General features: G+C 40.8%; 1 protein-coding gene across 1 annotated transcript in view; it reads right to left on the minus strand.

Annotated features, from left to right (window-relative positions):
- The window catches only part of LOC309799211 (Fc receptor-like protein 3), a gene marked incomplete at both ends in the record, with an annotated part of 124,561 nt that extends 113,531 nt beyond the window's left edge, over positions 1-11,030 (minus strand). Inside the window, 3 exon segments of the mRNA XM_082612199.1 lie at positions 4,411-4,680; positions 6,939-6,959; positions 11,000-11,030. Coding sequence (XP_082468325.1) covers positions 4,411-4,680; positions 6,939-6,959; positions 11,000-11,030 — 322 coding nt within the window.
- Positions 11,031-17,186: the final 6,156 nt, after the last annotated feature.

Here is a 17,186-nt window from a genome sequence, read left to right on the forward strand (position 1 = left end):
TCTGCCCACAAGAGCAACACCCAGGTCTACCGACCACCAGTCCCTTCCATCAGGGAGCTTGCACAAGCCTCTTAGATAGCCTCATCCACCAGAGGGCAGAAGTAAGAAGAACTACAGTCCTACAGCCTGTGGACAAAAAACCACATTCACAGAAAGACAGACAAAATGAAAAGGCAGAGGGCTATGTACCAGATGAAGGAACAAGGTAAACCCCCAGAAAAACAACTAAATGAAGTGGAGATAGGCAACCTTCCAGAAAAAGAATTCAGAATAATGAGTGAAGATGATCCAGGACCTCGGAAAAAGAATGGAGGCAAAGATAGAGAAGATGCAAGAAATGTTTAACAAAGACCTAGAAGAATTAAAGAACAAACACCTAGGATGATTAAAGAACAAACAAACAGAGATGAACGATACAATAACTGAAATGAAAAACACACTAGAAGGAATCAATAGTGGAATAACTGAGGCAGAAGAACGGATAAGTGACCTGGAAGACAGAATGGTGGAATTCACTGCCACAGAACAGAATAAAGAAAAAAGAATGAAAAGAAATGAAGACAGCCTAAGAGACCTCTCGACAACATTTAATGCACAAAAATTCACACTATAGGGGTCCCAGAAGAAGAAGAAGAGAGAGAAAATATTTGAAGAGATTATAGGTGAAAACCCCCCTAACATGGGAAAGGAAATAGCCACCCATATCCAAGAAGTGCAGAGAGTCCCAGGCAGGATAAACCCAAGGAGAAACACACTGAGACACATAGTAATCACACTGACAAAAATTAAAGACAAAGAAAAATTATTAAAAGCAACAAGGGAAAAATGACAAATAACATAGAAGGGAATTCTCATAAGGTTAACTGCTGATTTCGCAGCAGAAACTCTACAAGCCAGAAGGGAGTGGCACGATATATTTAAAGTGATGAAAGGGAAGAACCTACAACCAAGACTACTCTACCCAGCAAGGATCTCATTCAGATTTGAAGGATAAATCAAAAACTTTACAGACAAGAAAGACCTAAGACAATTCAGCACCACCAAACCAGGTCTACAACAAATGCTAAAGGAATTTCTCTAAGTGGGAAACACGAGAATAAAAGGACCTACAAAATCTGGGGCTTCCCTGGTGGCGCAGTGGTTGAGAGTCCGCCTGCCGATGCAGGGGACATGGGTTCCTGCCCCGGTCCAGGAAGATCCCACATGCCGCGGAGTGGCTGGGCCCGTGAGCCATGGCCGCTGAGCCTGCGTGTCCGGACCCTGTGCTCCACAACGGGAGAGGCCACAACGTGAGAGGCCCATGTACGGCAAAAAAAATACACTAGCAAACAGAATCCAACAGCACATTAAAAGGATCATACACCATGATCAAGTGGGACTTTTCCCAGGGATTCAAGGATTCTTCAGTATATGCAAATCACTAAATGTGATACATCATATTAACAAATAGAAGGAGAAAAACCATATGATCATCTCAGTAGATGAAGAAAAACCTTTTGACAAAATTCAGCACCTATATATGATAAAAACTCTCCAGAAAGTGGGCATACAGGGGACCTACCTCAACATAATAAAAGCCATATACAACAATCCCACAGCAAACATCATTCTCAATGGTGATAAATTGAAAGCACTTCCTCTAAGATCAGGAACAAGACAAGGATGTCCACTCTCACCACTATTATTCAACATAGGTTTGGAAGTCCTAGCCATGGCAATCAGAGAAGCAAAAGAAATAAAAGGAATACAAATTGGAAAAGAAGATGTAAAACTCTTGCTGTTTGCAGATGACATGATACTATACATAGAGACTCCTAAAGATGCCACCAGAAAACTACTAGAGCTAATCAATGAATTTGGTAAAGTTGCAGGATACAAAATTAATGCACAGAAATCTCTTACATTCCTATACATTAACAATGAAAGATCAGAAAGAAAAATTAAGGAAACAATCCCATTCACCATTGCAACAATATCTAGGAATAAACCTACCTAAGGAGGTAAAAACCCTGTACTCAGAAAACTGTAAGACACTGTTGAAAGAAATCAAAGATGACACAAACAGATGGAGAGTTATACCATGTTCTTGTATTGGAAGAATCAATATTGTGAAAATGACTCTACTACCCAAAGCAATCTACAGATTCAATGCAATCCCTATCAAATTACCAATGACATTTTTTACAGAACTAGAACAAAATATCTTAAAATTTATATGGAGACACAAAAGATCCCAAATAGTCAAAACAATCTTGAGGGAAAAAAACGGAGATGGAGGAATCAGACTCCCTGACTTCAGACTATACTGCAAGCCTACAGTAATCAAGACAATATAGTACTGGCACAAAAACCCAAATATAGATCAATGGAACAGGATAGAAAGCCCAGAGATAAACCCACGCACTTATGGTCAACTAATGTATGACAAAGGAGGCAAGGATAGACAATGGAGAAAAGACAGTCTCTTCAATAAGTGGTGCTGGGAAAACTGGACAGCTACATGTAAAAGAATGAAATTAGAACACTCCCTAACACCATACACAAAAATAAACTCAAAATGGATTAAAGACCTAAATATAAGACCAGACACTAAAACTCTCAGAGGAAAACATAGGAAAAACACTCTTTGACACAAATCACAGCAAGATCTTTTTTGACCCACCTCCCAGAGTAATGGAAATAAAAATAAACAAATAGCACCTAATGAAACTTAAAAGCTTTTGGACAGCAAAGGAAACTGTAAACAAGACAAAAAGATAACCCTCAGAATGGGAGAAAATATTTGCAAATGAATTGATGGACAAAGGATTAATCTCCAAAATATATAAACAACTCATGCAGCTCAATATTAAAAAACAAACAACCTAATCAAAAAATGGGCAGAAGACCTAAATAGACATTTCTCCAAAGAAGGCATGGCCAAGAGGGAAAACCTGCTCAACATCACTAAAAATTAGAGAAATGCAAATCAAAACTACAATGAGGTATCACCTCACACTGGTTAGAATGGGCATCATCAGAAAATCTACAAACAACAAATGCTGGAGAGGGTGTGGAGAAAAGGGAACCCTCTTGCACTATTGGTGGGAATGTAAATTGATACAGCCACTATGGAGAATATTATGGAGGTTCCTTAAAAAACTAAAAATAGAACTACCATATGACCCAGAAATCCCACTACTGGGCATATACCCAGAGAAAACCGTAATTCAAAAAGACACATGCACCCCTATATTCATTGCAGCACTATTTACAACAGCCAGGTCATGGAAACAATCTAAATGCCCATTGACAGACTAGTGGATAAAGAAGATGTGGTACATATATACAGTGGAATATTAGCCATAAAAAGGAACAAAATTGGTTCATTTGTAGAGACGTGGATGGACCTAGAGACTACCATACAGAGTGAAATAAGTCAGAAAGAGAAAAACAAATATCGTATATTAACGCATATATGTGGAACCTAGAAAAATGGTAGAGATGAACCAGTTTGCTAGGCAGAAATTGATACACAGATGTAGAGAACAAATGTATGGACACCAAGGAGGGAATGCGGTGGGCGGGGGTGGGGAGGTTGGTGGGATGAACTGGGAGACTGGGATTGACATGTATACACTGATGTGTATAAAATAGATAACTAATAAGAACCTGCTGTATAAAAAATTAAATTAAATTAAATTTAAAAAATAGTAAAAACAATATGTGTGAATCACTAGAACAGGGACTATGGCATATGAACTGTCCAGAGACTTTTTGTAGTGGTCCAGGTTCACGGAGTTGAGTTTTGAGGAAATCTGGGAAAGCCCAGCTTTCGGAAGGTATTAGCAATTGCTTTATGGTATCATGGCTACATCTTTGAGAATGGGAGAGGATGTCAGAAACGTCAACCATGTTATATGGAATAACATGGCTCAGAATCACAAAACACCCTCATTCCTTTTTATCTGTCAAAATCAGACCTCAGCTTCTCTTCCATAAGGCCTTCCCCAATAGCCTTTTCCTCAAGGCCTCCTCTTACCACCTCAGTCAGATTTCTCCCTTCTTTGTAGTTTCTATTAATGGTCGACCTTTACGACACCACCACACATTTCACCCTAGTTGTTTAGGATGCCATTTAAGCATCAGCTTCTCATAGTCAGGGACAATATATTATGCAGCTATTTCCTCCACACCCTCCAGCACAGTGATGACACACGGTAAGGGCTTCCTAAAAATACTTTTGTTTGCTTGAATGCGAATAGCAAGGATAAGGGAAGACCCCTTAAGAACTCTGATAAAAAGAAGCTCAGGTACATGTCTCAAACAGCATCCATGCATGCAGGAGCAGAACACAACAGTCAGGGAAGACCAGCCTCATACCTCTGCCCTTCTCAGCCTACCCTAGCAGAGGCCCCCACCGGAACTCACCGTGTACTTGGATCTGGACTCTGCGGCTCCATTTGACTCCGAGTGGTGTTGCCTTTGCTTGACACCAGTAGGACCCTGAGTCTTCCCTCCACACAGCAGGAATCCAGAGCTCTGGGATGCTGTCCCAGTCCAGCCCTAGGGGCCTGCCATCTTTGTAGAAGCGGAACTGGAGCTGAACATCTAACTTCCGTGGAGGGGGCTGGGTCTCACAGGCCAGGGTCATTGAGTTCCCCTCTATGGGCCGAGAGGGGCTGACTATCAGGAAGAGCTCTAGAGGGAAGAGTTAAACACACATTCTAGGGTAATGGGGTTTAGAGATCCTGATGGGTGGCACTTTGTGTTCTCAGCATTTGCTCTCAGCAAGACTCAAAGGTCCAGCTCATTAGACATGCAGACCACTTCTCACATTACCGCCCTGCCCTGACATGGCTCATGGGCTTTCAACTGCTCACCCCCAGCACCTCCTGCCCCTGTGCAACATCACTTCTTTCTACAAGGCAACCCTTACCTTTGAGTTGGTTATTACTCTTTGAAGTTTCTATCCATGAACTGAAAACACTTTTGGAGACAATGCAAGGATACTGATGACTGTCACTAGAGTTGGCATTGGAGATGGTGAAGCTTGAAGTTTTAGGAAAATATATTTCATTCATCCTTGTTATAAGCCATATTGGTCATTTTCTTCTGTTCCCATTCCCCTGATGTCTCAGACCCACACTATCTCTTTCAGAGATAGAATATGAGACATGGAGAATCAGTCTGGGAAATACTCAGAGGAACTCTATTTCTTCTGTACTGTTTCTCTCCTACCCCTTTTATTGCTATTCCTAATGGAAGGAAGAGGCATACATTTGCCTAGAAATACCCTGCATCTATACATCCACATGGCCCAGATCCCTTGATACAAACCTCTATACAAACCCTTATAGAAAGTATGTATCCCTTTTTGGCCATAGGGGTTCTTTTCCAGATGAATTAAAGATGAGTAAAGTTGTGTTCTGCTTTCCTTTCATCTCCTTATCTATCCCAGTTGCAGCAGCCCATGAAACATCGTAAGCCCTGATTGCGTTTGCTCTCAGGGCATTTGTTTATCCAACCCTCAGAGCCTCTGTTCTTTCAGAAGTTTTAATAGTATTCCTAAGAAAAGCCTCTTTGTCTCCTCATCAGATGAAAATGATGTGTTCTAGATCACTGAGGGGTGATTCCTAGTCCAGTATCTATAATCTCCAAGCCTTCCGACTGGAATGCTTTACCCTAGGACTTTTAAAAATTCAGTTCAACTGTGGTATCAAAATGTTTGCTGACGCCTGGAATACCCTGTGCATCAATCACTTTGTCTCCTTGGAAAACTGTAGTCCCCAGAGGACTGAGGAGCAGCACAGCTTTGAGTTCATAGCAGAAAAAGGAATAAAAAAAGGCATCTAAGCACCTGTAACCCACTCTTTAGAATGGCTCTGGGGTGGGGATGGAATAGGACACTGGACAGGGCAGTTTGCATGGGTCCAGAGCTCAGTCTTGCAGCTTGGAGCTTGTTTCAGAAAATTCTCAGGCACAGAGACTACCTGGCAAATTCCTGGTGGCAGAAGTTTTGTTTCTTCATCCTGGATGTGGCTTTGGATTTTTGCTTAGGCTACGACTGGTCAGGCACATTTACAGAGTAAAAGCAGAGCCAAGCACAAGGCATCATGGAATTAACATAAGGCATGAGTTAGACTTGGACAAACATGAGGTGAGGAAACCGGAAGCCTGAGTTGGTTCTGAGTATCTCTTGTCATAGGAATTCCAAACCCTGTGTTCTTAGTTGCACATGCAGCCTGTGTTGAAGTAGCAGGATAATCTCTTTTAACCCTGTGCTCATTGTTTTAAGCACAAGACAGCAGTCCTCATATATATTAGATTTAAACATACTTTAGTGGAAGATTTCTTCTGGGGGAAAATCTCCTCATCCGGTACAAGTAAGACTAAATCAGGAGCAAACTATGAAGTAAGTTTGCATAAACCAGAATCTGAGAGAGAAAACACACAAGGGTAACAGTTGTGGCTGCAGAGCAAGGCCGAAAACAGGAAGAAGGCAGCAGTCTACAGTTTGTACATAGCCCACGCATTGACTGTAATGTTGTTCTCCGTGGAGGCGTGACCTTGGCATTTTTTCCAACACTTCTGGTGGATTACCCAGCTGGGAGTACACAGGTGCCTTGGAGCCCTTCTGCCAGAGGGCAGAGATTTTTCTATAACATCAACCTTCAGCACTCCCTGACTTCCTTGTGCAAATAGCATTACCCTCCCTAAGCTGGGATGTCCCAGAAAAAAAAGATTCTGGTCTTGAGAAGGTCAGAGCAAGACCTGCTCCATCAGCTGAGCATGTACATGTCACGTGCAGAGACTGGTGTGAACACAAGCAACCTGGGCCCAAGGGAGCTGCTGTCAGCTGTATACCGGATATCAAACAGCCATCCACAGGCCTCCTGCACTGGCTCAAGTGACAAGACACCCACAGACCGTGAAGAAGAAAAGGAAGTGCAACTCACCAGTTGGTTCACAGAGTGGAGCTGGGAGAGAATTTAGCAGAGATCAGTACAGGGCAGCAAATCCCAAACATACCCAAAGTTTAACTCCCACGAGGGCTTTCCTAACAACGCACCCTCTTTCATTTGTGCCCTTCCTCTCTTTTTTCTCTCTTTCCCTCTCTTTTTCTCTTTTCCCTTTCCTATCTTCTTGTTTTCTCCCCCTTCCCTACCCTGCTTCCTTCCTCCTTTCTCTCTGTTCCTTTCCCCACATTCCACATCAATCACCTGCTACAAAATGACACAGAGTTCTGTTTTATGATTGTAATTTCCAATAACTTCTCTCACCTGTGGTTATGAGATGGTGCCTTTGTTGTATAACTACTTAGCCTCTCCCTTCCTCAAGCCCATCATCCTCATTCCCTCTCTCAAAAGTCTGATGATCCAGCTCTAGACTTGCTGACTCATGGTAACAGTGGTCAGGCAAGGAGAGTGGACAGGATTATGCTCAAAACATCATGTCCCTTTATTTAACAATTTCAGGGCAGAGGAGGCTTAGATCCAGAGAAGGACTTCAGATTTCTCCAAAGATTCTCTCTTATCCCAAGGATTTGACCATAATATTATGACATAATGGTCAAGAACAGAAAATTCTGGGGAAAACGCAGCCTTTGTAGCCAGATGACATAGACTTGGATCCTGGCTCTTCCTCTTACAAGCTGTGTGACTCTGGGAAAAATGCTTTACCTCTCTGAGCTTTAGTTTTCTGTAAAATGGAGATAATATTAGAACTACCTCACATAGTTTTGTGAAAATTAAATGAGCTGATATCCACAAAATGCTTAGAAGAATGCCTGAAATTTATCTAGCATTTAATAAATATTATTTCACTATTATTATCTATTTTAGTTCAGTTTGGTCTGAGGTGCCTACTGTTTATATTAAATGTTTATTTGAATAATTAGTTCTTCAGGAAGGAGAAGGGAATCAATGAGGGCTAGTATGAAAATCACATTTTATTTATTCATCCATACCACAAATAATTTTGAGTGCCTACTATATACCAGGCATTGTACATTACACTTAGGTTGAAGGAATGAACATGAATGACAATCTTTTCTGTCAAGGAATTTACATTATATTGGGAGAGAGCCAATCAAAAAAATATATATGTAACATGATTTTAGAGAATGGTCAGTGCTCTAAGAAAAGTGCAGTAGAAAAATAAGTTACAGAGTATCTTGGGATGGTCTTGACTATTTAGATAGATGTCAATTGAGTAGAAACATGAATGAAATTAGAGAGCAGGCCTTCTGAATATTTGGGAAAGAGCATTCCTGGCAGAGAAACAGCAAACACAAAGACCTTGAGAAGGAATGAGCTTGTCCAAGGACGAATGAGAAGGCAGGTGCACTGGGAACTGACTAGGTGTGGGGAACAGTGGTTAATACTGGTGTGTGAGAAGTAAGCAGGGGCCAGTCACAGAAGGCTTTGTGGGCTTGGTAATAGCTTTGGATTTTGTTCATGATGTAATGGAGAGTGATGGACAGTTCTGACTTAATTTGCATTTGTAGAATCATTCTTCCACTGCAGAAAGAACAGACTACAGACATGCAAGAGTAGCAGGGAGAACATTAGTGGGAGTTTAGTCTGGAACAGTGAGGATGGTGGCTCAGGCTAGGCAGTATTGGTGCTGTGAAGGGAACAGATCTCAGTATAAATTCGGAAGTAGAATCAATAGGAATTACTTATGGATTGGATATAAAGTGTCAAAGACAGAGAGGAATTAAGTATAACTCCTAGATTTTTGGCCATAGCAACCAGAAGAATGGTGTGACGTTTACAAAAATGGAGAAGTGGTGGGGAGAAATAGGTTAAGTCCTATGGTGATGGTGATTCGTGTGGAAGATCAAAGGATCTGTTAGGACATGTTGAGTTTAAAATGCATATTAGACAGTTGAATGGCAGTTGAATATATGAAAGGTGTTCAAAGGTGGGATCGAAGTTGGAAAAATAAGCTTGATTTTAAGCTGTTTAAGCTTAAAGTGACTAAAATGTATAACTTAGGGAATGAGTATGGATGGAGAAGAGAAGTCTACGTACCAATCTTGAGAAGCTCAAATATTTCAAGGTCAGTAAAGCAGCAGGTATTAAGTTAGAAAGAACACCATCAGAATACAGTATTTAGAAGCCAAGTGGAAAAGTATTTCCAGGAGAGGGAATGATCAACTTATGTCAAATACCCCCTGAGATGCTGAATAAAATGAGAAATAAAAATTGAATCCTGGGTGAGGCAACATAGAGGTGGTTGATGATATTAACAAGAGCAGTTTCAGTGGAGTGGTGAGGACAAAGATTGATTGAAGTGGATTCAATAAAGGATAAGGAAGAACTATAAGGACCTAAAACAGTTTAGCAGTTTCCAGGGGTTAGGAATGAGGGAGGAGTTGACTCTAAAGAGATTGAGGGCATGAAGGAATTTTTCAAGTGATGGAAATCTTCTGTATTTTGATCGTGGTGGTAGTCATATGATGCTAAATCTTTGTCAAAAATCATAGACATTGCATCAAAAAAGTGTATCTTACTGTAATGTAAATTAAAAATGAATTTTAGAAGGAAAGGATGGGAGGAGATCAAGTTAAGATAATGACTCACTGAAAACTATAAAAGGATGTGCAGAATGGTGAAGCAAACGGAGGTCACATTTCTATTATTTTAAGATAGAAGATATTATGGCATATTTGTATACTTACAAGAATAATCCAGGATGGAGAAATATTTTGATGATGGAGCAAGAGAGTCTGGGACACAATGCACAAGTGGAGAGTCCTGTCTTCAATTCGGATGAGGGAAAATATATCCACAATAGGGAGAGAAAAAGCAGAGTATGTAAATGCAGAGGTGGGCAGGTTGATAGATACAGCTGTATAGAGATGAGGAAATTTTCTTTCGATTGCTTTTACTTTTCTCAGGTTATAAACTAAGAGTAAGAAGAGAAAAGTTTGAGGAGAAAGGAGTGGGTATGAGGAAGTGGTCATCAAGAATGGAAGAGCAGGGCTTCCCTGGTGGCGCAGTGGTTGGGAGTCCGCCTGCCGATGCAGGGGACACGGGTTCGTGCCCCGGTCCAGGAAGATCCCACATGCCGTGGAGCGGCTGGGCCCGTGAGCCATGGCCTCTGAGCCTGCGCGTCCGGAGCCTGTGCTCCGCAATGGGAGAGGCCACAACAGTGAGAGGCCCTCTTACCGCTAAAAAAAAAAAAAAAAAAAAAAGAAGAGCATTGACTCTGAAAGAATAGGAGGATTGCATGGCACCTGAGATTGGTGGTCCTACATTTAAAGAAAGATAAGTCAGCAGGATTGTACCTTTTGTTTAGAGTCACATTCAGCTGCTTAGGCACAGGTGTGAAGCATGCAGAAAAGTGTGTTAGTCAGGAAAGTGCTATGGGGAAGAGGGATGAAGGTATATCCAAGGGAGTACTGTGATAAACTACAGAATCTAAGTACTGTGAGAAGTGAGGACATGGAGTGTAGTAATTTGACAGGGGAAAAGTAAGCCTGGAGAGGGGAAGGCATATTGAATATGGAGCATTAGAGAAAGTGAGCTGGAAATACAATGTAGTCGGGTAGGGAGGTGGGTGCTGAAGTCAAAGATTTTGGAAGTGGGACAGTTGTTGGTAATGATAAGTTCTAGGGTTTGATGGTAGAAATGGGGAGATCAAGGAAGGATATAGGAAAATCATGTTGATGATAAGAAGGGCAAGGAACTGAGAGGCCGATTTGTTGTTTGAATTATCTTTGTGGCTATCGAAACCACCAAGAACAAAGTCAGAATCAAAAGTGGAAAGAAAGACAGAAAGTGAACACTTCCTATGAGATAAAAACTAAAATGATAGTTTTCTTCCAAAATCTGGCTTTCCATTATCTATGACTTTCTGCCCAACTCTAAGCCCTCAGTGGGAAGTAAAGATCTGAGCATGCCTGACCATTGTCCGGCAGAAACTTAGTCCTGAGAAGTCCCAATGCTCTTCAGGAAGCCAGGCGCCAGGGAATGGAATCCTATACCCTTTTCTGAGTTGTCCTACTCACCACAGATCAACAGCAAGAGCCTCAGCAGCATGAGGACCAGGTCGGGGGACTGGAACTGGAGGTGCTCTCTCATCGAAAAAAGAATTCACCTTAGAATCAGGAGGCAGTGGCTTGTCAGAGGTTTGAGGAAGTCGGGATCAGAAGTCACACAATCGAAAGCACACATTTACAGAAATAGAAGGAACAAGAGCCTTCTGATGGCCAATCTCTATTTCCTCAGCTGTGGAGGCCAAGAAAATTAAATATAATCCTGTTTATAGTTTGATTCTATTTCCAAAATGTGAAGATAATGCATATTAATACACCAGCTCCTTCTTCAAGAACACAGGTAGCTCAAAGGAAGTTTCCCAAAGGCAGTTTCTAACTTTGACGAGCATCTCATCAGGCAGTGGTCCTGCTGAAATTCAAACGGCATGTCTGTCATCTTTGATAAAGATGTCTCCTCGACCATATCTAATCAGCACATCCTTTTGTCTCACAGCAGCCTCTATCGTAGTCACGCTATGCACAAGAGTCAGTAAGGCGGGGACCGATGGGCTGTCACCCAGGCTATGTGTAATGTCTGACAGTTGTTGCACAGGATGATTTTTAGGATCAAGCTATCCATAAAATACTAGCTTGCATATTTAAACGTTCACAGTGTACCAATAAGGGAGCATGAAACAGCTGAAAAATAAAATCATGGGAAATTACAACCTGGGCAATATTCATAAGTGAAATACAGGAAACAGGCATATGCAAATTATCTTCTGGGCATTTGGGGTCAGTTCGCCATTATCACTAACCCTGGCACTTGCAATATTGTTCCCCCCCTCACCCAAAATCAGGATATTTATAATCTCTTCCATTTCTTCCTTTAACACCTTGTGGCTACCAGATCTCCACACTTGAAGCCTGTATTTAATTCAGATTGTGGATTAGAGGGGAATAAGACATCTTAATTTTCAACATTTCTTGAATCTTGGAGTATCTAGGCATAAGAATGTGTAGAAGCTAAGATATTAGGGACCTGGGAAGATGCTATTCAGTAATGACTTCCAAGTCCAGGTATCCAGTCTGAAGAGGAAGACTGAGAAAAGAAACAAACAGTCTTGTAATAACCTAAATGGGAGAAGAATTTGAAAAAGAATAGATATATGTTTATGTATAACTGAATCACTTTGAAACTAACACAACATTGTAAATCAACTATAGTTCAATATAAAATAAAAACTTTAAAAAAGAAGAAACAAAAAGTCAGTGATGTGCAAAGCTGGAGGGAAGAGGGAGCAATGTTGGGGACCAGACTAAAGACCCCTAGGAAATTGCCAAAAACAGGAAAAGTGTGCCACAGCTTTGTTTATTGACTTGGGAAAGCCTGTGTGGGGACGAGTTTGCCTGGTTTAAAGTTTCAGGGCCAAGACATAAAACTCAATGAGAAATGTGGAACCCTCTAAACTCAGAGCATAAGGGTATGTTTCTGCATACACTGCGCTGTTTAACACCTTTTCCTGTGCTCAAGTGTGTGCCTTCACAATTTATTCAGATTAAAATATCTGTTCCTCCTTCTCCATGGGTTTAACAACTGCATTATTTATCAAGTTCTCACACTTTTATTTTTATAACATTAATACATACATATATACCAAGAAATGGAACACGCCTTTAAGTTATGCAATATTATAATAAAATGAAAAACCATGAACCCACTCACAAAGTTTCTAGTGAAGTAAATGGGGATAAGAGCTGATTCAGGAGGTGGTAAGTGAACAGGTGTACCACTAGAAAGGAGAGGAATGTGAAATCCTCTGGGGGAAATCACTAGGGCTCCAACATCAGGATACGAATTTACACAAGAGGATGCTTCTATTGGGAAATCAGCACCTTTTACTCCATGGAGCAGTGATGAGGGCACAGAGGTGATTTGAACTCAAATGCAATAGTTTGGAGAGTGAAGTAACATAGCACAATGCAGAGAAAAGATCTAAAATGCTCATGGGTCATATCTAACAAACCCCACTTTCTGCAGGGGAAACTGTGATGGTTAATGTTTTGTGTCAACTTGTCTGGGCTATAGTGCCCAGATGCATGGTCAAAAACAGCAATCTTCATTCCCATATATTAGAGATGAAGAAAATGTGGTCCATAGAGGAGAAGAAATTTGTTTCAAGTCACTGTAGTAGACTGGATTACTACTTCCAACTATTAGCTCCCTACCTATAAGAGAATTATATATGCTTTATCATTGTCAGGTGACTTGCTCAAGTAACCTTTGGGAGAAGTGGACATCCCTGATTCACTGGCTTTTGGCTTGGCTATGGGACATGCCAAAGGGATGTAAATGTACAAGGTATTTGCTGCATCCATTCAGACACTTAATTGCAGTTTCATGGTTTGATTTGACTGCTCCTTCAACACAGTTCCTAGAATGAGATGACAGAGGAAACTTGAACCCAGTCCACAGCCTGTAGCCAAGCCCAGCTGAGCCCAGAAAATCCTCAGCTGACCTGCAACCCTCAGTTAGCCTGGGCAAGAAATAAAAGTTTACATTGTAAGTCATGAGATATCGATATGGTTTATTACCATAGCAAGCGCTAACACAGTCACACAAGAGATTTGTGGCTGGTTACTACTAATATGCAGTGCCACTTTGATTTCATCTTCAAATTAATATTACTCATTTACTTATTGGATCTCTGCTCTGGACTGTTAGGAGTACACATCCTCTATTCCTCTGTTTTCATAAAAGGAAGATATTTTCTGTCCATACTTCAGGAAGTATATTATCTAGGAGATGTGATTTATTTGATTGAAAATTTAGAAGAAATTGAGCAAGCTTGCCCTAGTGCCACCTGGGTTTTCTCTTTGTGCTACCAGGCTTCACCATGCTCTAATCTGCCACTGTCCATATAAAAGGAGTCTGTCCCTGTTGCAGAGGCCCATAGGTGTCTAGACTGCCTGTGGCTGGCATGGTAAATCTGCCTAGTACAACGGTGAGTTATCAGAGAACCCATTGAGGTCACACAACTGAAGCCACTTCCTCCAAAGTACTTTTTATTGGTGAGAAATCTGAAGTTTGATTCCCTCTGCATGACTCTTGCTACTCTCAGTTTGTTCCAAAATTGGGTGAGTAAGAAAGGGGTATTACTTATTGGTCTCTAAAAACGGTAATATGTGCCATGCATTGTACTGCATTCTGGGTTTACAGTGAGTTCTTTAAAAGGCATGTTTCTTAAGTGCCAGGAAGCCACAGTATAGTAGAGAAGAGAGATATATAAGCAAACAAAACACAATGAAGTGATTAACATAATGACTGGAATAGTCATGGGTATAGAGGTAACATAGTGGAGAGTCTAATTGAACTTATATCAGGAAAGGGGTGGGGTAAGGGAATTAAGCAAACCTTTCTAGAGGACGTGATGTGTAAGCTGAATTTCTAAGAATGAGTAGTAGTTCAGCTAGCTTCTAGGTAGGGAAGAACATTCTAAACACACAAAATCATCAAGTCAAGAGTAGTGAGGCATTTTTGCTGAGATATTTGTAGTTTGATTTTTATTTCTTTATTTATTTTTGGCTGCGTTGGGTCTTCATTGCTGCGCACGTGCTTTCTCTAGTTGCGGTGAGCGGCAGATACTCTTAGTTGCGGTGCACGGGATTCTCATCGCAGTGGCTTCTCTTGTTGAGGAGCACGGGTTCTAGGCACACAGGCGTCAGTAGTGGTGGCAAGCGGGCTCTAGAGCGCAGGCTCAGCAGTTGTGGTGTACAGGCTTATTTGCTCTGCGGCATGTGGGATCTAACTGCACCAGGGCTCAAACCCGTGTCCCCTGCATTGGCAGGTGGGTTCTCAACCACTGTGGCACCAGGGAAGCCCTGTAGTTTGATTTTATTGGAACAAAATATGAAGAAGTACAGACATGAAATGAGGCTGAAGAGACAGAGGATAAATCATGAAAGGCTTTAAATGTTATCCTAGGAATTTTGGAATGTACTTTCCAGGTGGTGAGTTGGGCCAGGGGGCTATGATGAGCTGGAGAAAGCGCTCCTCATCCAAGGGAGCAGTTGCTACTCTGTGTCAGTTGGTCATTGCCAGGAGGTTAAAATAACATGTTGCTAGATCGTCTGACTGTCCAAGGAAATCAGAGTTTGGGAATTTTATGTAAAATATACTAATTTGTAAATGTTTAAGACTAATTTTAAAAATTGTCTGAAAACAAGCATTTTTGTAGTGCCCCACAGCTTTGTGACCTCTGCTCTAGGTCATGGTCAGGGGACAGACACTAGTAATCATACAGAAAATGAATTAGGGAGAGGATAACCTGGACATTAATGAAGCTCTGAAGCAGGAGTAGGAATGGAGAGAAGTGGACTTAGTTAAGGAAATGTTTGAGAGAACTTGGCAACTAGCTGGACGTGCAGGGAGAGAGACTTTGTGGTGGTGGTTGTTGTTGTTGTCTTTTGGCCTAAGTTGGAATGATAAAGCTACCAACTAAGAGAGTAATAGGGCAGTAACAGAAAGTTCAGGAAATAAAGAGAAGATATTATAAGTTTTAGATGTGATGAGTTTGAACATTTTGAAGTAGACAATTTACTCATTTTACAAATGAGGAATCTGCAACTCAAGGATGTTAAGTAGGTTCTTTGAGAAGATAAACAAAATTGATAAACCATTAGCCAGACTCATCAAGAAAAAAAGGGAGAAGACTCAAATCAGTAGAATTAGAAATGAAAAAGGAGAAGTAACAACTGACACTGCAGAAATACAAAAGATCATGAGAGATTACTACAAGCAACTCTATGCCAATAAAATGGACAACCTGGAAGAAATGGACAAATTCTTAGAAAAGCACAACCTGCCAAGAATGAATCAGGAAGAAATAGAAAATATGAATAGACCAATCACAAGCACTGAAAGTGAAACTGTGATTAAAAATCTTCCAACAAACAAAAGCCCAGGACCAGATGGCTTCACAGATGAATTCTATCAAACATTTAGAGAAGAGCTAACACCTATCCTTCTCAAACTCTTCCAAAATATAGCAGAGGGAGGAACACTCCCAAACTCATTCTACGAGGCCACCATCACCTTGATACCAAAACCAGGCAAGGATGTCACAAAGAAAGAAAACTACAGGCCAATATCACTGATGAACATAGATGCAAAAATCCTCAACATAATACTAGCAAACAGAATCCAGCAGCACATTAAAAGGATCATACACCATGATCAAGTGGGGTTTATTCCAGGAATGCAAGGATTCTTCAATATATGCAAATCAATCAACGTGATACACCATATTAACAAACTGAAGGAGAAAAACCATATGATCATCTCAATAGATTCAGAGAAAGCTTCTGACAAAATTCAACACCCATTTATGATAATAACCTTGCAGAAAGTAGGCATAGAGGGAACTTTCCTCTACATAATAAAGGCCATATAGGACAAACCCACAGCCAACATCGTCCTCAATGGTGAAAAATTGAAACCATTTCCACTAAGATCAGGAACAAGACAAGGCTGCCCACTCTCACCACTCTTATTCAACATAGTTTTGGAAGTTTTAGCCACAGCAATCAGAGAATAAAAGGGAAAAAAAGGAATCCAAATCGGAAAAGAAGAGGTAAAGCTGTCACTGCAGATGACATGATACTATACATAGAGAATCCTAAAGATGCTACCAGAGAACTACTAGAGCTAATCAATGAATTTGGTAAAGTAGCAGGATACAAAATTCATGCACAGAAATCTCTGGCATTCCTATACACTAATGATGAAAAATCTGAAAGTGAAATCAAGAAAACACTCCCATTTACCATTGCAACAAAAAGAATAAAATATCTAGGAATAAACCTACCTAAGGAGACAAAAGACCTGTATGCAGAAAATTATAAGACACTGATGAAAGAAATTAAAGATGATACCAACAGATGGAGAGATATACCATGTTCTTGGATTGGAAGAATCAACATTGTGAAAATGATTCTACTACCCAAAGCAATCTACAGATTCAATGCAATCCCTATCAAACTACCACTGGCATTTTTCACAGAACTAGAACAAAAAATTTCACAGTTTGTATGGAAACACAGAAGACCCAGAATAGCCAAAGCAATCTTGAGAACGAAAAACAGAGCTGGAGGAATCAGGCTCCCTGTCTTCAGACTATACTACAAAGCTACAGTAATCAAGACATTATGGTACTGGCAC

This window comes from Mesoplodon mirus, assembly GCF_964341445.2.
Source record: "Mesoplodon mirus genome assembly, chromosome: 3".
Taxonomy (NCBI): domain Eukaryota; kingdom Metazoa; phylum Chordata; class Mammalia; order Artiodactyla; family Ziphiidae; genus Mesoplodon; species Mesoplodon mirus.